Below are 21,644 nucleotides of genomic sequence, written 5' to 3' on the forward strand. Positions count from 1 at the left end.
AACTGGAATTTTTAAAGCCAGTCTGTGAGGAGATAATAAAGGAAGCAAGTAGAGCAAAATCTAACTGCAGGGTCTAGGTAGTGGTGCCTGGGTGTATACTGTACAATTCTGGTTTTCTTCCGTAGGTTCGAAAATTTTTATAATAAGATGTTGAGGAAAAGTGAGACAAAGCAAAGCCAAACCCTCCGGAGGGTGTGTGTCTGTGTGTGTAAAACCGTACGGGGCCGTTCAGAGCAGTGATGAAGATGCCCGGCGCCTGGACCCTGGCTCCGCCTTCCAGCCAGAGCCAAGTCTTGAGCTCCCTTCTCCTGCTTTCTCCTGGCGGGAGGTCGATCACCACACCCGGAGGTGTCAGGGCTGTGGCAGGAACCTGTCCGGCGCCTGGCCTGGCTGGTCCTTCAATCACTGGGGTCACTTGCCCACTTGAGAACCACGGGGAACGTGTCATACTTCCGGTCACCAGCAGAGGGTGCACGCAAAGCAAACAAGCGCCCAAGGTTTCCAAACCGGGTCTTCCCCTTGGAATATTTTCCATAAAATGATGCAAAATTCAGCGTTTAAAGCAAGCTTCTCCACACTAGGGCCATGATCCCAGTCATACCGACGTGTTATTGATGGCTGCAGTGGGCTCCAAGAGCTCTCTCTCTCCCTTACTCGCCTGTGCCCGCCGGCCCCTGTACGACTCACCCTGTACTCCTTTGCAAGGATCTCCTTCATCAGCACCCCTGCCGGGCTGTGGGGGACCCTGGCACAGGGCCTCGGAGAGCACTCAGTGTGCAGCGGATGGACAGACATTACCTCCCATTTCTCACTTTATCTCCCTGCCCAAACGCGGCAGGACTGACCATCTGGATGGGGCGTCTCTCCTCCATCACCCGTACCCTCCTCCCTCAAAGTGTGGCTTGTTCAGGCTGGCCAGCAACATTCCGAATTGGATCATCCTGGGAGGCAATGGGACCAGGTGTCCCCTGCGTTCCCCGTTACGGGTTGAATTGTGTGCCCCGCCCTCCACCCTCAGAAAGATATGTTAGAGTCCTCACCTCTAGTATTTCAGCCGTGACCTTATTTGGAAATAAGGTTATTGTAGATGTAATTAGTGAAGATAAGGTCACTGGGGTGGGACCTAATCCAATACGACCGGTACCCTTACAAAAAGGGGAAATTTGGGGCACCTGGCTGGCTCAGTCGGTTAAGCGTCAGACTCTTGATTTCAGCTCGGGTCATGATCTCACAGTTCGTGAGCCGGTTTCTGGCCGATACAATGTGAACGGAGGTGAAGTGTACGTTGTCTGTGGCTCGTCCTTGAGGGCCAGGACTGCCCCCTTTGCTCCCTTGTGGCCCAATGACACGGAGCAGCATCCCTGGACCACAGGACGGGAGCTGGCAGAGAAGTGACAGAGGGCTGCTCCGGGAGCGAGACGTAAACTGCTTTGCTGAAGCCACTCTTGTTTTGGGGTCTCTGTTACCAGAACCAGGAGAGCCGGACGCCCCGGCTTCAACCCCAGGCCCATCACTGCCTGTCCACGTGACCTTGAGCAAGACACTTAACATGTCTGTATCTCAGGCTCCTCTCCCAGAGCAGATGAGTAATAAAGATACCCACCCGCCACTAGCCGCCCCGAGGGTCAAATTGTTCTAAATGCCTTGCATATAGTGAGTGCTCCCGTTAGCTTTCACGGCAGCTGGACCCGGGGTGCCGGTGACACACAGGCCCCCTCGGATGCCACTCTCTCTGGGATGGTCCTGGCAGGGCCACGTCTATGCCTTCCCTGTACGGCCCCCACGGCTGCTCCGGGAACACACATTCGGGGCAGAGCTGAACAGAAACCTCGTACACACACAGGGGAGGGGATTAACACGGTTTGCCCGCCGTGAAAAAGCGGAGTCGAAAGTCACTCCTGAAACACGGGGTGTATTTCTTTGTAATAAATGCGACTCTTCAAAAGGCTGCTGCGTTTTATGCATGAACAATTCAGAAGACAAGGACCGTGTCTTTTTCACTATCGACTTCCTGTATTAAATTGCGTGAAATAACCTTCAGTGGGTTGATTTGTACAGACTTCTTCCATATATTTTTTCCTGAAAATAAAACAAGGAGAAAAAAAAAATCAGCAAATGCCTGGTTTCCTAAGGAATCTATCTTTTTTTAATACGTAAGGAAGAAGGCCACAGACTTTTTACCCGTGTGTTAGCCCCGGGATACGGAATACATTCCAGCCCGAGGAGCTCAAGGGTGAGGGAGGGATGTGTTTTATCATCGCCCTGCGGTTACACTGGGCACTGGCACCGGCATAGTCTGCAGAGGTCTTAGAATTAAATCTCTGTGGACGTGGCTGTAAAGACATCTGTTCATTCCATTCTGTGGGATCATCTCTACTGCTCCTCTGGGGCCCCCGGCGGAAGTGACCAGCCAGCAATGGACCCGCCAGGGAACAGACACCTGATTAGAGAAAATACTGGTGGGTCTCTTCTGAGTTCAAGCCAAGAGCTTGATGGACACACAAATAACTAAGTCAATAAGTAATGTAGGGTTTGGGGTGGGGTTGGGGGGATTTCAGAGAGGGTGGTGAGGGGCAGAGGGACAGGAAGAGAGTCTTAAGCAGGCTTCATGCCCAGCACAGAGCCCAACCCAGGGCTCGATCTCATGACTATGGGATCATGACCTGAGCTGAAGTTAAGAGTTGGATGCTTAACCGACTGAGCCACCCAGGTGCCCCAATACTGTGTTTTTTGTTTTGTTTTGTTTTTTTACCAAGTTCACCTACGGATCTGCATTAGACGTTTTCTGTCGCTGGCACTCTGAACTATGCGTGGGGTCTGTCAGTGTGAGGAAGAGACTCCAGCTTGCCCTTGGCAGCTGCAGCGGCTGGCACGGTCCCGCCCTGCCTCTGCCGCCCCCCCCCCCCGCCTCCCCCCGATGTCTATGCCAAGCAACCTCCTCAGAAAAGCCTTCTGACTCCCCCAGGCCCAAGAGCCCTCCCCCTGGGGCTCCCAGGGCCCTGGGTGTACCCCACGACCCGCACCCATGTCTGAGCCGCTGGGGGGCGCTATGCCCACATGCGCGCCTCCCACAGAGGGTCTCCTGGCCTGTGCTGGCACCAGTGGTTTCCAAGCACTTAATTGCCGGCTTGTAGCTTTCAGCCCCTCTCTCCCTTCTGCTTGAATTCTCTACCAGGAGGCTGTGTCCGAGCCCAAGTCACTGCTGCGAGGGGGCTTTGGTGAGATACACAGCCGGGGCCTGGGGCCCTTGCGTGGGAAAGACTCGGGGAGGTGGGCCCGCGCTGCCCGACCGTCCCCACGACTCCCCACGACTCGGCGGGATCTCGGCTCTGGTGCCCCCCGCCGGCCCCACCTGCTCTGCCGTCACCCCTCCCCCTCCCCCTCCCCCTGCCCCTGCCCCTTGGCCCAGGCCCCTCACTGCGAGCGCTGCTCCTTGGCCAGGCTGAGGTTGGCGCAGTCCAGTGCCCGGCGTAGGTCCCGCTGCTGGCGTTTCTGCTGCCGCTCTACGAGCAGAGTGGAGCGAGCCCTCTGCACCCTCTGCCGGTCCCAGTCCCTGTCTCGCTGCCACTCTTCTTCCCGAAGCCGCTGGAGGGGGGAGAGGCGACTCACCACCACCGCCCCCCCTCCCCCAGGAAGAGATCCAGGGGATCGCCCGGGAGAATCGGCCTCTCATTTCACAGATGGGGAAACTGAGGCTCAGAGAGGGGGCAGGCAGGTGAGCAACATCATGCAGGGCATCAGAGGAGACCAGCGCCACCTGCCAGCCCAGGGCTCCGCGGGCAGGGCCTGCGTGCCTCCCGCCCTCCTACCCGGACGCTGCCAGTGGGGCGCACTGCTGAACACGGGGATCACCTGGTGGCTTCTAGAACCTACTGAAGCGGCAGCCCCACCCAAGGCCAGCGGGCTCAAGGCCTTGGGGGTGAATTTCTGCATCTCAGCTAACTCTTCACTGGCTTCCAGCCCCCTCTATAAAAACCACTGAGCCCTAGAAGAGGAACCCCATCAATGCGGAGGGAAGGGGTCGCTCTCAGAAACGTGAGCCGTTCTACCGGCCGTCCTGAGTCTGAATTATTGGTCAGCTCAGCCTTCTCCTGCAAAAGGAAGCAAAAGCAGGTGACACCAGGTCTGAAGATGAACACACCTCCTTCCCTTCCGTGGGTTTTAGGGCGGGGCTTCTGCTCACCGCTGAGCAGAAGTAGAGTGTTCAGCGGTGCCCCCCCCCCCCCCGACCTGGGCCTGCCAGCCACCGGGTGCAGACGGGCTGGTAGAGGGCCTGGCCCCCCACCCAGGACCGAGAGGAAGCTGGTGCCCGGTTCTGCCGCCTACAGGGCAAGTCATTTTGCCTGTCTGAGCCTCAGTTTCCTCACCTGTAAAGTGAGGCTACTCACAGCTGCCCTGAGTCATAACACAAGGTGTTTTCGTCAAGAAATACAGGATGCTGGGGCGCCTGGGAGGCTCAGTTGGTTAAGCGTCCGACTTCAGCTCAGGTCATGATCTCACGGTTCGTGGGTTGGAGCCCCGCGTCGGGATCTGTGCTGACAGCTGGGAGCCTGGAACCTGCTTGGGATTCTGCGTCTCCCTCTCTCTCTGCCCCCCCCCCCACTCATACTCTCTCAAAAATGAATAAATGTTTAAAAAAATTTTTTAAAGAATACAGGATGCTGGAGCACCCTGGAGGGCTCAGTCGGTTAAATGTTTGACTCTTGATTTCAGCTCAGGTCATGATCTCAGGGTTTGTGGGTTCGAGCCCGGAGTTGGGCTCCGAGTTTACAGTACGGAGCCTGCTTGGGATTCTCTCTCTCCCCCTCTCTGCCCCTGCTCGCTCACTTTCTCTCTCTTTCTCTCTCTCTCAAGATAAATAAACTTGGGGAAAAAAAAGAATATGGAGTGCCATGGGGACCTGCTTGCCCTGGACTAAGAGACAGACAGCCTACCTATTCTTTGACCTCAATTTTCCAGACTGTCTCCATGCAGAGGGGGGAAGTGCTCCGGAGGGCATACAGGGGTGCGGAAGGGGGCAGGCGGATTTCTGAGCGGTGAGGCCTGGTCTAGGCTTTTTTCCCCTTTGCGCTTTTCGGTCTTAATTTTCTACGAAGATTGAAAATCAGACAAAAATGCTGCTCTCAGGACAGGTGGCCGTCCCTCCTTGCCAGCCGGTTGGGCTGAATCGTAGGAGTGAAGGACAGAGCAGTGCCTGGCAAGGGCGACCCACATTCCCTGCCAACCTCGGGGCTCTTGCCACCTTGGGCTACTTCCCTGCCTGCCCCCGGCTGTCCCCTCTCACGCAGGGGCTGTTTTCCCTCCCACACCGCTGACCCTGTGCGCCTGGACCAGAGCCAGCAGGGGAGCTCTTCTACCCGCTCCCCCTTTCCTGAGCCAGGCCGCTGCCCCTCCCCCAGTACCTGCCTGCTCAGGAGCTCACACTGACCGTGGCACCTGCCAGCACCCCACCTGGGGTGGTCATCTGCTGACCCTGGGGCAGCCCCGTCCACCCTTGCAGGCCTGAGAACTTCCTTCTTCCTGGCTTCTCCGTGATCCCCCCTCCTCTCCAAAGACCTAGTGCCAGCCTATCAGCTGTCACCCCCTGGGCCCAGCCTACCAGTGATCCTCGAACTCCAGTGGGCATCAGAAGAACCCCTGGGGGGCTTTCCTGGCTCCAGACTGTGGGTCTGCCCCAGGATTTCTGGTTCAGAAGGTCTGGGGTGGGGCCTGAGAATCTGCATTTCTCCCAAGTTCCTAGGCAATGCCGATGTTGCCGGTCCAGAGACAGACCCCCCCCTTCGAGAACATCTGCCCCCACCTTGTCATTACCAAGGATGTCAGCCTCCCTAGTGTCACCCTCAAGTGTCCCGTCCACCACCATTCTGATCTGCCTCTTCCACCCTCTCTCCAGCAGCCCGGTTTTTCGAGTCCTCGCCCCACCCCGGGACCTGCCACCCACTGACCGCGCGCTTTCTACTGTCCTGGCTCTCCTGTGACTTCATTTCCCTCCTTGTTCGGCCCGGCGTCCACGGCTGACACCCCCTGGCGCAGATGCCCTCGGTGCCCTCGAAACTCTCACTTGGGTCAGACATGCCGGGCAGGTCTGTACAGCCAAGCGTGGCCGGGGAACGTCATCTGATTGCACTCACTGAGGACACTTCAAGTGCATGACCTCCAGCCCTGGCTCTGCCTGGCCATCCCTCCCCTTTCTCCTAGGCCATTCTTCTCCAGCTCTCCTAATGACCATTCTCAGTCCTCGAACCCCCAACCTGACCCCCTCACCCTCGGCTGCTGACCTCCCTTCCTGTTTCCCCAGAAAATAGGGGTTCCAGAAGTGAAGCCCACCCCCACGGCCAAGGACGATCAGCCTGAGTTCCCACCCACCCCAAGCTTCAACTAGTGCTCCCAGGGCCTTGTTCTCCTGCTGGGGACACGGGCTCCAGCAAGTCCCCTCTGACATCAATTTCCCCCTCTCTACCGCGTCGCCCTCGTGGCATAACAACTATGCTGTTATTTCCATAATCAGAAAAAGCAAACGACTGTCCCCACCAGCTACCACCCCATTTCTCTGCTCCTTTTTTCAGCAAAACACTTTGAAAGCGGCGTCTGCATCGGTGGGTCTCCACTTCCTTCCTGCCTGTTACCTTTCCATCCCCCCACGCCTCCTCCAAAGATGCTCCTGATAGAGTCCCCAGCGACTGCCCCCTGGATCCTGGGTTCAGCCAGCAGCCCAGCCACAGGGTTTGACCTGGGGGCTCCCCTTGCCGGGTCCCTCCTCCCTCTTTGGCTGCTCCTTCTCAGCCCCCCTCGCTCTCTATAAATGAAGGTGGGGGTGGGGGTTGTCCCATGATTCAGTCCTTAGTCCCCTTCTCCCTGTCTTCACTCATTCCCTGCGTGACCTTAGCCAGGTTCGCGGCTTTAAATACTCTCTGTGTGGCCATGCCTCTATGCTTATGTCTCCAGACCTTGTTCTGAACTCCCGACTATGTATCCAACTGCCTACTGGCTTTAGGTTGTGGCAGAAAATGTTACTTGCCTCCCGGTAGCCATTTTTCGGTCTTCCACAATAAAACCATTGCCGGCTACCTTGCCGCCTGAAATAAACACTACATTTCCCAGTTAGGGGCAACCTTGTGACTAAGTGTTATCCAGTGGAATTTAAGCGGAAGTGTCCTGTGAAACTTCCGAGAAATGTCCTTAGAGTGTTCTTCCTCATTCCTTTTCCTGCTAGATGGAATATGCATGTGAGGGCTGGGGCTCAAGCAGCCATCATGTACTAGGAGGAGGGAGCCAGTTGCCAAGGATGGCAGAATGTTAGTCAATGACCCTGGAGTTGCCATGTGATGTCTATATGCCAGAGATAAAGTTCTGTTTTATTTAAGATGCTGTTAGTTAGGGTTTTCTGCCATGCTCAGGCATGGAATCCTCACAGATATAGATGTGTGACGCACACTGCACACACGTCACTTCCAAAATTGCGCTTGTGACTTCCATTCCCCTATCAACCTGCTCCTCTCGCCCTCTTCCTGTCTCTGTAAATGCCAACTCCATCCTTCTCATTGCCCAGGCCACAAGGCCTGGAGTAATCCTTAACTCCTCTGGGTCTCATATGCCCCACCCAACCCTTCAACCAATCCTGCTCACTCTACTTTCAAAATAGACCCAGAATCTGACCATTTCTCAGCACCCTGGCTGCCAGGGCCCTGGACCAGCCAACATCATCTCTCACCTTGACCGCTGCAACAGCCTCCGTAACAGGCCCTCTCCTCCCACCCCCACCCCCACCCCCACCCCAATAGAGCCTTTTCTCAAAACAGCAGCAAGAGGGATCCTGCCACACGTGTCACTCCTCTCAAAACCCTCCAGTGCTCCTCATCTCCATCACAGAAAAGCTCTTCCCCATGGGCTGCCAGGACCTTGACCTTCCCCCTCCCAGACCTCTTCCTCTCCCTCCCCCCTCATTCCTCCACAGCCCACCAGGCTCCCTGCTCTTCTCTACTCCTGCCTCAATGCCTTGTCCTTGCAGTTCACCCCCTGGTGGTCCTTCCTCCGATGTTTGCAATATTTGCAATACTCGCGTGGTGCACTGCCTCCCCTCCGTCAGGTCTTTGTTCCAATGTCACTTCCCAGCCCCCTGGGGACCCTTCTCAAACTCAGCACCTTCCATCCCCTTGGCCCAGCCTTACTTCCACCCCAGTACATATCTCCCTACCTCCCCAAACGTAAACCCCTTGAGAGCTGCTTCTAGGGACAAGTACAGCAGCGGTGAGAACTAGACGGCTGCAGGAAGGCAGCGGGTGTACAGGTCTGCGGCTGGGGGCTGGGGTGGGGGATGGGCGGGCAGGTACCAGCTTCTCCTGGATTTGCTGCTTCTGAACCAGACGGATCTGCTCCAGCTGCTCCCGGGTCATGCCCTTCCAGCGGTCGGGGACCACGCGGTGGGGCCCGAAGGAGCTGGCTGCCTGCTGCGGGTTCTCGGAGAGCAGGTCCCCACGCAGCAGGTTGGAGATCTCGGCCAAGTCGTCTTCTTGTTCTTGTTTTTTCTCCCGAGTCTTCCTTTCCACTGACTCGGTGGCCTGCACAGGGGAGGACGGACAGTGAGGAAGATGCCCTGGGTGACCCCGTGGGGACTGAGGCAAGGCTGGCGCATCTCACTGGGGTCTCTTGAAGGAAGACAATGGTAAAGTGCGCCTGGGACAGGTGGGGCGGGGGCGGAGAGTCGGCAGGCGGGCGTGGGGAGGCCCTTGGCCCCTGGCAGCCTGGGTGATGGGGGGCACGAGGGCTGGGCTGAGGGAGCCCCCCTCTGCACTGATTTGTCGAAGAGGGGAGCGGCCTCCCCAGGTTAGGCCGCCATCTCCCCCAGGGCAGGGCTGCGTGCCCCTCCCAGTGGCCCTGGTCCCCTTGGGTGGCCGCAGGCCACAGAGAACACCCGCCAGAGTGATTCACAACGGCGGCGACCCCACAAAGGTGAAAATGCTCTCGATGCACGTGGGCCACGGGCCCCGGGGACAGACAGATTCCGGGTCAGATCCCTGCTCCGGGGAGGGTGAGGAGTGGAGGGACAGGGCCCTGGCCATGTGACCGGAGCAAGTCACGCCCCCTCTCTGGGCTGCAGCCGGTTCTCGGCTCGGTGTTACCCGTTCTCTGTAGCAGCAAACAGGGCGCTGGGCAAGGTGCCCGCACGCCGCGCGCGCTCGCGAAAGGCCAGCTCGACAGCGTCGCGGCAGCACGGGCTTTGCGGTGGGACGAGCCCAGACTCACGCACTGAGTTAATTAATTAAACAATTCGTTGTTTGTTTATCGACTAATCACACCCCTCTGGCCGGGGAAGGTAGTTGGAGGACAGTGCGCTAAACGGGCCAACGCGTTGCGTGTATTCACTCGTTTAAGCCCACGACGACCTCACGAGCACGTGTGACAGTCATTGCCGCTGGTCACAAACTACCTCCCGAGCTCCTCCTGCAAGGTGGCGCAGCCGTACTTCCCCACCTGCTTAGAGCGCTCGTGGCCACGTGGCTTCCTCGGGCCCGTGAAGTGTGAGCAGAGGTGACCGTCGTGGCAGGATGAGGCGGGGTTGGGGGGGTGGGGGGAGGGACAGGACACGTTCCTTCTCTTGTGCTGCTGCGGTTGGGGGCCCTGGGCTTCGGGGTGAGGGTGACGAGGAGCAGAGCCCTCAGCCGACCTGCAGGCTTGGCTCCCTCTGACTGGTACTGCTGGGTGCTGCCATTATCCCCACTCTACAGATGGTAAAACGGAGGCACTGAGCCGGGTCATCCCAAGGCGGCAGACGAGAGCCCGGCCTGGCGCCTGCACAGTCGGGGTCCGGCGTCTGCCACCGGCCCTGAACCGCAGCACGTGTCCGGGGAAAGGAGCAGCCCTCTCCTCCCAGGGGGACACGCTCCAGTGCGGGCCTCCTCTGCGGAGCCGGACCGGCCCGCCCGCAAGTGGCTCCGGAGGACGGTTACCTGGGCCTCTGCCTGGATGCTCCGGCCTGTTTCCACCTAGGAGCAGAGCCGCAAAAGCCGACGGCGGCTTCCCCGGGCGCGGGGGGCGTGGCCTGGCGGCGTGGCCTGGCCTGGCAGCGCGCACGCGCGGAGCTGGGGGACCCCCCCCCCCCCCCCCCCCCCCCCCCCGTGAGGGCTGGCGCGGTGCAGGCGCTCGCCGCGGAGGTTACCGAGTGAGAGCGTCGACGAGTGCGGCGACACGGTTTCCGAGAAGGCCAAGGGCGGTCCCCCAGCGGGAGGGCTCGCTAAATGATCCGCTGAGCCACTGAGCGAGCGACTAAATGAATGGCCGGAAGAGCGGCCACAATGCACAGCACCCGGCGCCCGGCACCCAGTACGCAGCACACAGTACATGGCATATAGCACCCGGCACACAGTACACAGCATCCAGCACCAAGCACCCAGCACACGGCACCCAGCACCCAGTACACAGCACCCAGCTCACAGCACACAGTACACAGAATCCAGCACCCAGTACACAGCACCCAGCACACAGTACACGGCACACAGCTCACAGCACAGAATATACAGCACACAGCACCAAGCACCCAGCACCCAATACACAACACCCAGCTCACAGCACACAGAACCCAGCACCCAGCACACAGCACCCAGCACACAGCACCCAGCTCACAGCACCCAGCTCACGGCACAGAGTACCCAGCACACAGTACACAAAAGCCCCATCTACCATGAATTCTCTGCGGGCCCTGGAGCAGGTGACCTCTCCTCTTGGGCATCGTCTGCACACAAGGCAAGGACCAGAGGATGTCTAAGATGGCCTTCGGTCTGCCGGCTGGTGCCTCGGTCTGCCCTTGGTCTCCCCCCATCCCCGGCAGTTTGTCCTCCTCGGTCCCCGCCCCACCCCCAACCCCTGCCCCGCTGAAAACCAACATTCTCTCTGGTCTCTGGTCTCTGGTCTCTGGTCCCGCCTCTCCCGGAGGTTTTGATTACATAAATGTCCCACCAGCAGGACATTTTTGAGCTTGTGTTCCAATATATTTATCTCACAGCGTGACACCATTAGACCACACATGAACAGTGCTTCATAATACACATGCACACATGGGAGTTAAACGCGGCGAGGCTGCAAAAACACTGCAGCAGAGTTCTCCTATCCCTTCCTGCTCTCCAGCTCATCGTCCCGCCTGCCCTACTCCACAGACCACAGTTCTGGGCAACCAGTTCACCGGATAAATGAATCCAGGGCGGCCCCCATCCCACCCAGGAAGTAGAACTGCATTTGTAAAGAAGTCTGGAGCCGGGGTCTGATTAACTGGAGGAATAGAGAGCTTGAAGCAAGGCCAGTGAGGGAACGGGCGGAGCAAAAGGCCGGAGGTGGAGAGTTTGGGAGGAGGTCCCGCAGAGTTTAGAGAGGAGGGAGGTGTCAGGAGCCCCGATCATCAACATGATGATTGTGGCCCTTAGTGAGTGCCAGGACCTGGTCTTGATGAGGATGAGCTCTGAGAGGTGACAAAGAAGTGAGACCAAGACAGGATGCCAGAGCAGTGCTGGATGGCCGTTTAGGTAGATGTCACTGTCCTCGGTGTTAGAGAAGAATCTGAGGTTTGCAGAGTTTAGACAAGCCCACCGCGCCCCCCTCCCCCCCATCCCCAGGCTCCCAAGCTCAGGAGCAGGGGCGGGGGCGCACTCAATCTGTACCAGGGCAGCCCCCGGGAGGGCCATGTGGATTGTGTGGTGTGAGTCGGTGAAGGGCTGAGCTTGGGACTTGGGACGGGGAGACTGGGGCGTCCCGGGAGCTACCTGGTTCCTGTTGAATTCTTTCACAGCTGCACAAACCGCCTTTCTGGTGGCACTTTCCAGATTCTGTAAATGCTTGGCCGTTTCATCAAACTGCAGCCTTGTCTTGAAGTAGAGGTCCTCTGAAAGGAAACGAAACGCAGTCACACCTCGCTTGCCCGCCCAGAGCTCCTTCCCAGGTGCGCAGAGCACCCTGTGGAGTGTCCAGCCACGCGTCTCTTCTTATCCTGCCCTCACCCGGAGAGAGGGGATGCTCAAGGCTGCTGGGACACTTAGATGAGGTGATTCAGGTAGAGCTCTTGGCTGCAGGCCCCAAGGGTCAGCATCACTACCGGGGATCAGTAAGGTCTGCTGGCGATTGGTGATGTCTGCTGGGGATGGGTAAATTCTGCTGGGAATTGGTGATGTCTGCTGTGGTCCTGGGCTGGGGCCCTCATCCATCTTCTTACAATGGACAAGGGAGCTCTGCTGTGGGGAGCAGATGGGGCTCCGCAGAGGAGGGGTGTCAGAGTGGGGAGATACTCATGCAGTGACACTAGGACTTTTCCAGGCCAATGAGCAGCAGCAGCATCAGAAGAGGTTAACGTGGAACATGCAAACAACAAAAGGTAAAGATCTGGACTCAGATAAGAGCAGGCTCCTATCCCAGCCCAGACACTCCCTAGCTCTGCAAACCTGAACTATTACCCAACCTTTCCGAGCCTCCAGCCCTCATCTGGGAAGCAGGACAACTCCTACATTGCAGGGTTGTTACTTTAAACAAACAAACAAAAAAAAGCCACCGATCCAAAGGTCCTTCACGTGGTGTTTGTGCCCCATGGCATCCTCCTGATGTCCAAACACAAGAGCAAACTCCAGCCGTGAGGCAGGGGCCTCCGTTCCGCTTGAGCTTCATCTGTCTTCCCCTCCTTCATTCATCCTTTCAGTTGACACAGCGCCACGAGGAGGTCCACGCAGGACTGTGCCCTTTGCAGGGCACAAAGTGTGTAGTGACGGGCAAGACAGAAAGGGTTCTTCCTGCCTTTGGCGAACTTACTGTCTGGGCGATGAGCCAGGTCACAAACAGATGAACCCCGAAAGAGATCTATGAATGCACACTGCGGAAGTGCTGTAGGGGGAAAGGGTCCTCCTGGGAGGGGACACGCTGGGAATACCTGGCTCAGGCAGACGGGGATGGGGAGGAAGAGAGGAAGAGTGCTTCTCTGGGAGGAAGTGACCTTGGAGCTGAGGTCTGGAAGGACAAGAAGCTGGGTGGAGAGCAGGTGCAACGGGTCTGACATGAACAAGGGTCTGTCGGCACCCAGAAGTGAAAGGAAGCCAAGTGGCTGGAACACAGTGAGTGGGGTATAGGGGGCATAAGGTGACACAGGGGCTGAGCAGTGGCCCAGCACGCAGGGCCCTGTAGGCTACGGAGGATTTTGCATTTTGTTCCAGATGTAAGAGGGAAGCCATTGGAGGGTTTTAAGCTGGGATGGAGGGAGGAGGGGTGACATTGTTTAAAAATCATGGGGCGCCTGGGTGGCGTAGTCGGTTAAGCGTCCGACTTCAGCCAGGTCACGATCTCGCGATATCTCGCGTGATCTCGCGTGAGTTCCAGCCCCGCGTCGGGCTCTGGGCTGATGGCTCGGAGCCTGGAGCCTGTTTCCGATTCTGTGTCTCCCTCTCTCTCTGCCCCTCCCCCGTTCATGCTCTGTCTCTCTCTGTCCCAAAAATAAAAAAAAATAAAAAATAAAAAAAAAAAATAAAAAAAAAAAAAAATCAGCACTCTGACTGCTATGTTGAGAAGAGACCAGAAAGGACAAGAAAGAACATGAAGGACTATTAGAAAGCCCTTGGTGTGGTCCCTCCAGGTGATTAAAAAAAAAAAAAAAAGGTGGTGACTCATCACTGTGGTGACAGCAGGGAAGGGAGAAGCGGGCCATTCAAGATACATGCAGGAGGTGGAAGGACGGGAACTGAGGATGGCCTGAGAACAAGGGTGGCTCAAGGAGGACTCCTGGGTTTGTGACTTGACTAGGGAAGGAGGTGTCATTGATGGAGGGGAGGATGGCGGGGGGAGGAGCAGAGCCAGAGGGAAGTTCAGGGTTACTCTCCAGGATGTTCTGAAGTGCCTGGGGAGATGTCCAGGGGGCAGTTCAAGGACCAAGTCCAAGGCTGAGACAAAGTCTTTTAGCCAGAGATGGACATGTGGAGAGCCTGGGAGGTGGCGGAGATCTCGAAAGCCCTACGGATGCATTGTTCAACAGATATCTATGTGCCGAGAAGGAAAGACAGAGCAGTGACTAAGACAGAGCAAATCTCCCGCCTTCAACGAGCCCGGGATAGGATGCTGGGGAGAGGGATGACAAATACATAATCATACAGTATGTCAGTGATGGGGCTTTGCAGAAAAATACAGCAAGGAAAGGGATACAGAGTATGGGCATGGGGGAGGGTACGGGGTTGCAATTTAAAATAGTGGTCAGGGGAGAGACCTCTCTGGTAAGATGGCATTTCATCAAAGACCCAAAGAAGGATAAGGGGCAAGCCATGCAGATATATGGGGAAATGTTTCCAGGCAGAGGAAACAGTAGGTGCAAAGGCCCTGAGGCAGAAGTGAGCCTGACACACTTAACATTCTGAGTGAGGAAGCCAGTGTGGCGAGGATGAAAGGAATGAAAGGCAGCGTGGTAGGGGATCATTCCAGATGATCCCCTTCCCGGTCCTTGAGATGAATCTGGTGCTTATTCTGAGTAAAATGAGAAGCTATTGGAAGGGTGTGCGCAAAAGATCTAGCTTAATGTTTAGCAGGATCATCCTGGTCACTGGGTTGAGAAGCAACTATAGAGGGCCAAGGGCAGAAGCACGGAGACCACCTGCAGGCGATTGCAATAATCGCACTGAGAGATGCTGACAGCTTAGCCCAGAGGGGTAAGAGTGGAGGTGGAGAGAGGCGGTTGTGATTTGGGGTGATTTGCTGCTGGACTGGACATGGCATTTGAGACAAAGGAAGGAGTCAAGACGCCTTGGGGTTGGGGCTTGCGCAACTGGAACAATGGAGTTCCCATTGACGGGGGTGGCGGTTCACGGGGGGGCAGGCCAGGGTGTCTTGTGTTGACTCTGATAAGTTCGTTAGACACCCAAGAGCAGATAAACGTCCAGAGGTGACAGGACGTGTGGGCTGAGAATCAGGGAAGAATCCAGGCTGGAAGGGTACGTTTGGGGGAAAGATGGCCTATCGGTGGTATCTAAACCCACGAGACTAGTTGAGAGCGCCAAGAGACCGAGTGTGGTTGAGGCAGGCAGGGCGCAGAGGGCACTGGTAAGCAACAACACCCGGAGGTTGGTTCGGAAGGGGAGGAGAAACCAACCAGGGGGCCGGGGGATGAGAGCGGGTCCTGGAAGCTGGCAGAGGAAATATTTCCAGGAGGAAGAGATGACCAGCTGTGGCACAGGCCGCAGATGAAGGAGCCGCCTGAAAACGGAGCTCGGATGCGGAAGCTTGGCGGTCACCTTGGGGCGCCCGGGTGGCTCTGTCGGTTAGGCGTCCGCCTTCGGCTGAGGTCACGATCTCGCCGTTCGTGAGCTCGAGCCCCGCGTCAGGCTTTGTTGCTGCCAGTTGGGAGCCTGGAGCCCCTTTCAGGTTCTGTGTCTCCCTCTCTCTCCGTTCCTCCCCCACTCGCACTCTTTCTCTCAAAAATAAATAAAAATTACCAAAAAAAAAAAATTTTTTTTTAAAACAAAAAAAAAGAAAACACCGGTCACCTTAGTGCAGGCAGAGTTTACTGGACTTGTCGCAACTGCCTCAGGGATGGAGGTTGTCCCAGGTCTTGGTGGCTTTGCCAGAGAGGTTCCCTGGGCCTGGAGGGTCCTGGTGAGGACACGTGACCCCTGAGCCCTAGGCCTCACCCCGCCGCCCCCCATTCCCTGCGAGAACTTCTAACACAGCCCCCAGAAGACCCAACTGGACCTGTGTATTTCCCACTGTCTTCCCAGCAGACTGGGCACCTCCTTTGGGCAGGGTGGGTTTTGCACCTGCACCTGGCTGGAGCCCAGGGGGAGCACAGAGTTGCAAGCTCAGAAATGAAGACGTTTACATCCTGGAACACAGGCTCTTTCCCCGGCGGCCAACACAGCACAGTGGTAGGACATGAGACACCAAACAAAGCAGGGGGAAACCCACGGGTTTGATTGGTCGGAGAAAGTATTGGGACCGGTTTGTCCCTTTGGGCTTCATTACCTGCACATCTTTGGTGGGCACGGGCACTCTCCCGTTCCCGCTGCTGTTGTAAGGACCATTCTCGGTTTTGTTCCTCCTGGAATTTCTTCCTCTCGTGGAAGTTTAAATCCTCTCCCATGAATTTCTGCATTCCCGATACTGTATTCCGAATGTCGTTATCCGACTGCCTGGCTGGGAGATCTTTCCTAAGGGCTAGGGGGTCAGATAGGTCAAATTCACGGCGAGTTTCTGGCTTCTGGAAGGTCTGCTGGAAGTCATTGATGGCTTTACAGAGGCTTTTCCTATCTCTCCTTTCTCGGCCTTCTAATATGCATGTGATTTTGTCATTTTGCCTCATTTCAGCAGCTAGAAGAGACACAGCATACCCATAAGATTAAGGTTCAGAGAAAAAATAAATTTGAATCCACCTTAAAAAATAATTTCTAGTGATTCTAAAAGTAATATAAGCCTTCAAAAGAGTAACACAACCATTAAAGAATATTTAAAAAAAATGTTTTTAATCTTTATTTATTTTTTTAACCTTTATTTATTTTTGAGACAGAGAGAGACAGAGTATGAAGGGGGGAGGGTCAGAGAGAGGGAGACACAGAATCCGAAACAGGCTCCAGGCTGTGAGCTGTCAGCACAGAGCCCGACGTGGGGCTCAAACTCACAGACCGTGAGATCATGACCTGAGCCGAAGTCGGCTGCTTAACTGACGGAGCCACCCAGGCACCCCTAATGTTTATTTTTGAAAGAGAGAGAGAGAGCAAGCGAGCGAGCAAGCGGGGGAGGGGCAGAGAGAGAGGGAGACACAGAATCTGAAGAAGGCTTCAGGCTCCGAGCTGTCAGCACAGAGCTCAACGTGGGGCTCGAACTCACAAACCACAAGATCGTGATCTGAGCTGAAGTTGGACACTTAACTGACTGAGCCACCCAGGCACCCCAAAATTAGTATTCTGAATATACAAAGAGTACCTACAAATCAGTTTAAAAAACCAAACAACCAAAGAAAATAATGGGTCAAGAATAGTAACAGGAAAATCACTATAAAGAAACCTGAATGGGGGTGCCTGGGTCAGTTGGGCGACCAACATCGGCTCAGGTCATGATCTCCCCGCTCGTGGGTTCAAGCCCTACGTCAGGCTCTGTGCTGCAGCTCACAGCCTGGAGCCTGCTTTGGATTCTGTGTCTCCCTCTCTCTCTGCCCCTCTCCCCCCATTGGTGATCTCTCTCTCTCTCTCTCTCAAAAATAAATAAACATTAAAAAGAAATTAAAAAAGAAAGAAACCCAAATGATCAAGAAGTTGTGAAAAGATGGTTGACCTTACAAGATGGGAAACATCTAATAAGTTGGCAAAATATTTACAATGCTAATAATAGAGTATATTAGTAAGAACATTAGTAAGGACAGTAAGGAAACAAGATTTCTCATTTACTGCTTGTGGGAATGTAACTTGGTGCACTTATAACTTTGGAAAGCAACTTGCCAATATCCCATAAACCTGAAAACATGCATACCCCGATACGTATTAGTTCCTCTTCTATGGTATCTCTCACCTGCATACACTAGGGACATAATGCCTGGATAGGCATGCAGCGGGGTTTGGAAAAAAATCTGCCCATATGGGAATGAATAAAAAAATTGCAGTTAATTCATTGTTGTAAGTTTTATTTATCTTGTAACAATTATTTTCTTCAAGTTTGTTTATTTATTTATTTATTTATTTATTTATTTAGAGTGTGCGAGCGGGAAAAGGGCGGGGGGGGGAGAAAGAGAGAGAGAGAGAGAGAGAGAGAGAGAGAGAGAGAATCTCAAGCAGGCCCCACGCCCAGTGAGGAGCCCAATGTGGGGCTCGATCCCACAAACTGTGAGATCATGACCTGAGCCAAAATCAAGAGTCCCATGCTTAACCGACTGAGCCACCTAGGTGCCCCAGGTTTGAATTATTTTTAAACACGACAAAGGTAAACTGCTTAGGAACTAGAGAATGGTACAAAGAAAAAAATATATTTCCCTTGTATTCCATCATCCCAACATCACCACTGCTGACATTTTGGTCTATTGCCTTTCTGTCTTTTTCTAAGCTTATTTCTTTTTATATATTTTAACATTTAATGGATAGCCCATGGTATATACAATTTTGCATCCTGCTTCTTCCTATTTAAAAAATCCTTATAGTGCTTTAAGAAGAAATAAGCTGGACTTGTTGCACCTGATGTGGGAAAGTGAATTCTATTTGGAATTTTTTAAAAAATGTTTATTATTTTGTAAGAGAGAGAGCTTGCGCACAGGTGGGGCAGGGGCAGAGAGGGAGAGATAATCTTAAGCAGGCCCCACACTCAGCAAGGAGCCCCACTCAGGGCTCTATCCCATGAACCATGAGATCGTGACCTGAGTCAAAATCAAGAATCAGACACTTAACCTACTGAGCCACCCAGGCGCCCCTGTTTGGAATTATCTCAGAGCTCCGACAGTATCTTATCTTGCTCTGAGTCACCACAGCCAGTGTGAACCAAGAGTGTCCCTGTGTCCTCTAGTGCAAGCAGCTGTCCCCAGGAGAAGGTCTGAAACTTTTTGGCAGAGAATGGTGTGTGTGTTTAAGGGTGTTCATGTCCGGTTTTTAAAGAAAACTGAGAACAGGGACGCCTGGGCGCATCAGTCGGTTAAGCGTCCGAACTTCGGCTCAGGTCATGATCTCACAGTTCGTGAGTTCCAGCCCCGCATCGGGCTCTGTGCTGACAGCTCAGAGAGTGGAGCCTGCTTGGGATTCTGCGTGTGTGTGTCTCTCTCTGTGTCCCCCCGGCTCGCGCACACCCTCTCTTTCTCTCAAAAATAAACATAAAATTTTATGTTCTCGGGGTTATGTTCTCGGGTTTATGTTCCCGAGAACAATGTACATTTACCCTCACAATACATTTCCTACACCCCCCATAGAATTCAATAGCTGTTTTCCTTTCAAGAGAGAAAGAATCAGCACATTAACTGAGCACAAACAATGGTGAAATTTTAAAAGGATGAAGAGTGTGAAAATGACAAGCTTTTACACTTTTGAAGCAATGAGGACCGGAGTCTGGAGTTATACAGCCCCAGACTGCTAGCTAGGCTTTAAGAGATGCTCACCAAAAGTTTCATGTCTAGCTTTTTCGGTTGCTTCTTTTATCTTCTGGTCATGAACCTGAGCATCCCAGGCGTCTGTGTCTCCCTGGAAATGGAAAACAAAGGGAGTGGAGTTACAGCCAGATAATTTTAGTCGGTTGATAACAATCCTACTGATCTTTTTTTAAGCCTTGTTCCACTGTTAACTAGTTGTCTTAGGGACACATCAGTTCTTTTCATACCTTTTCAGCCTGTCCCCAGAGCCTCCTTCTCCCTTTCTCTTAGTTGATAGATATCTGCAGAACAGGGCAACTCCTCCTCTAGGAAGCACTGATGTCCTCTCCCAGTCTCAGTCTGTGCACCCCTGACACCCCATGCTCCCCTCCCTCACAGCCCTGATTCCACTGCTGTGAGCAGTGGACCATTTTTGTTTTTTGTACTATAGTTAATTTTTTTTTAGAGTGTGTTATTTATTTACGTAAATTCAAGTTAGTTAATGTACAGTGCAGTATTGGTTTCAGGAATAGAACCCAGTAATTTATTACTTACATACAACACCCAGTGCGGATCCCAAGTGCACTCACTCCTTAATGCTCATCACCCATGTAGCCCAGCTCCGCCCCCCCCCCCCCCCCCCCCCCCGCAACCTCCGGTTTGTTTTCCGTATTTATAATTTTTTAGTGTTTATTTTTGAGAGAGAGACAGACAGACAGAGCGTGAGTGGGGGAGGGGCAGAGAGCGAGGGAGACACAGAAACTGAAGCAGGCTTCAGGCTCTGAGCTGTCAGCACAGAGCCCAATGCGGGGCTCGAACCCACAAACTGTGAGATCATGACCTGAGCCGAAGCGCGAGGCTCAACCGACGAGCCACCTAGGCGGCCCTGTCTTCTGTATTTAAGAGTCTCTCACGGTTTGCTAATGTGACCGTTTTAATGCCAGAGTCCATCGGGCCATGAACTCTGCAAGGTCAGGCAGGGATTGCCATATTCCTCATTTCCTGTGCCCAGCTGAGGCGTGCCACAAAATAGTAACTCGCTGGCATGTGTCAAATGAATAGACTGGAAGGAACCCCTGGTGGTGCAGAAAATCCGGTTCAGAGAAACGAGACCCGCCTTCCGGTCTCTGACTAGCCACTCACTGCAGGCAAGCTCCGTCCCTGCTGCAGGACTCAGTTTGCCTGTCCTGCAAGTGAGAGGGTAGGTGTCTGCGAAGGTCTTCCCCCTCTTCGGCAGTTAACACGACGAGCCGGTGCCCTTTGCGGCCGTGCTTGGATCAGCAGTTTCGCTGCAAGGGCTCATCCCTGGTCTCCGCCGCCCGCCCCTCGCTGCCCCCCCCCCCATTCCCACCGGGTAGAGGGCCTCACCCCGATGATCCTGTTCCTGGCGTTGAAGATCCGTTTCTGCCGGCACAGCTCCCCGTGCCTCCTCTTGGCCAGGCTTAAGTACCGCTCCAGGTCTCTGGGCTGCGCTATCTCCATGGCTGGAAATCGCGAAGAACCCCTGAGGGGGTTTTAAGACAAACGAGATGAAAAAGGAAAGACAACCAAAATAAAACAAGCTGCAGCCTAAGCCAGGCTGGCTCCCTAGGAGGAGGCCGGGCGGGTGCGAATTGAGCCGGCTCCGCAAGCTTGCAGTCCTTCTGCGACCTCTCCAAGCTCCGCTCTCCTCGGAAACATAAACAACCCGGTTGCTTGGGAACCGCGCGGCGCTCGCCGGAGTCTCGCTCTCCTCTCGCGAGATGCCGCAAGCACTTCCCGCGCTTTCCCGCCGGCGTGTGCGGACGCCGCTTGAGGCGCGGAGGGCGCAGCCATGGGCCGTTTGGAGGTGTTGCTCGTGGAGAACTTTAAGTCGTGGCGGGGGCGCCAGGTCATCGGCCCCTTCAGGAGGTTCACCTGCATCATCGGCCCCAACGGCTCCGGTAACTGGGACCCTGAACGCCTCTGCCCTCCCGGGTCACCCAGAACCCATTTTGCCCGAGGGGACGTGACCTGAGGGCGGCCTAGCAGGCTGGACGCGGGCGGGTTACGGCCGTGGGCCTCCGCCAACCCCCCGGGCGCCCACCCCCCGCCCTGAGCCGCCGGGTGCCCACCTTCACCCTCGTCCTCCACCCCCGGCCCCCGCCGCCAGGTGCCCGCCCGCAGCCCCCGGCCCTCCGCCAACCCCGCGGGCGCCAACCCCCGCCCTGCGTCCCCGCCGCCAGGTGCCCACCTTGGCTCTCGTCCTCCACCCCGACCCGACCTCCACCCCCGCCCGGTGCCCCCTGCCCTCCGCCAACCCCCCCCCCCCGGCGCCGACACCCACCCAGCGCTCCCGGCCCCCCCGCCGGCTGGGACCCCCACCCTCCACCCCCCGTCCTCCACAAACCTCCCGAGCGCCCACCCCCGCCGCTGGGTGCCCACCGTCGCCCCCAGCCCCTGGCCCTCCACCCCCAGCCCTCCGCCAACCCCCCCAGGGGGGCCACCCCCTCTCTGTGCCCCCAGCCACCAGGTGCCTTCCGCCCCAGGGCCTCATCCTCCGCCACCAACCCCCCCCCCCCCACCAACTCCCACCCAGCGCTCTTGGCCCTTCCCCCTCCTGAACCGTGACCCCTCCGCCCCAGTC

General features: G+C 55.6%; 2 protein-coding genes across 8 annotated transcripts in view; one reads left to right on the forward strand and one right to left on the reverse strand.

Annotated features, from left to right (window-relative positions):
* Positions 1-1,892: 1,892 nt before the first annotated feature.
* On the reverse strand, positions 1,893-21,049 carry RIBC2 (RIB43A domain with coiled-coils 2). Of its 3 annotated transcripts, XR_015253235.1 has the most exons (8): positions 20,408-21,049; positions 19,070-19,151; positions 15,967-16,311; positions 11,751-11,869; positions 8,331-8,558; positions 3,419-3,585; positions 2,182-2,440; positions 1,893-2,079 (listed from the first exon to the last, which is right to left on the reverse strand). XR_015253235.1 is itself a non-coding variant. In XM_086712024.1 (7 exons), exons 1-7 carry the CDS (start codon positions 20,519-20,521, stop codon positions 2,001-2,003), a joined length of 1,134 nt encoding a protein of 377 aa, XP_086568150.1. In that variant the 5' UTR covers positions 20,522-21,046; the 3' UTR covers positions 1,893-2,000. The 3 variants fall into 3 exon arrangements, 2 of the variants coding, with proteins under 2 accessions (XP_086568150.1, XP_086568151.1); XM_086712024.1 differs by lacking the exon at positions 2,182-2,440 and having other exon boundaries at positions 20,408-21,046; XM_086712025.1 differs by lacking the exons at positions 2,182-2,440; positions 3,419-3,585 and having other exon boundaries at positions 20,408-21,046.
* Positions 20,791-21,644, forward strand: part of SMC1B (structural maintenance of chromosomes 1B) — a 76,880-nt gene continuing 76,026 nt past the window's right edge. For 3 of the 5 annotated variants that reach the window (XM_025926719.2, XM_086712019.1, XM_086712021.1), the window contains exon 1: positions 20,791-20,961. In XM_025926719.2, the coding sequence (XP_025782504.1) occupies positions 20,853-20,961 (109 nt within the window). In that variant the 5' untranslated portion in view covers positions 20,791-20,852. The remainder of the gene's footprint in view (positions 20,962-21,644) is intronic. The other 2 variants (XM_086712020.1, XM_086712023.1) reach the window with 1 other exon arrangement.

Source organism: Puma concolor, chromosome B4 (assembly GCF_028749965.1).
Source record: "Puma concolor isolate L17-30 chromosome B4, mPumCon1.1.hap2, whole genome shotgun sequence".
Classification (NCBI taxonomy): domain Eukaryota; kingdom Metazoa; phylum Chordata; class Mammalia; order Carnivora; family Felidae; genus Puma; species Puma concolor.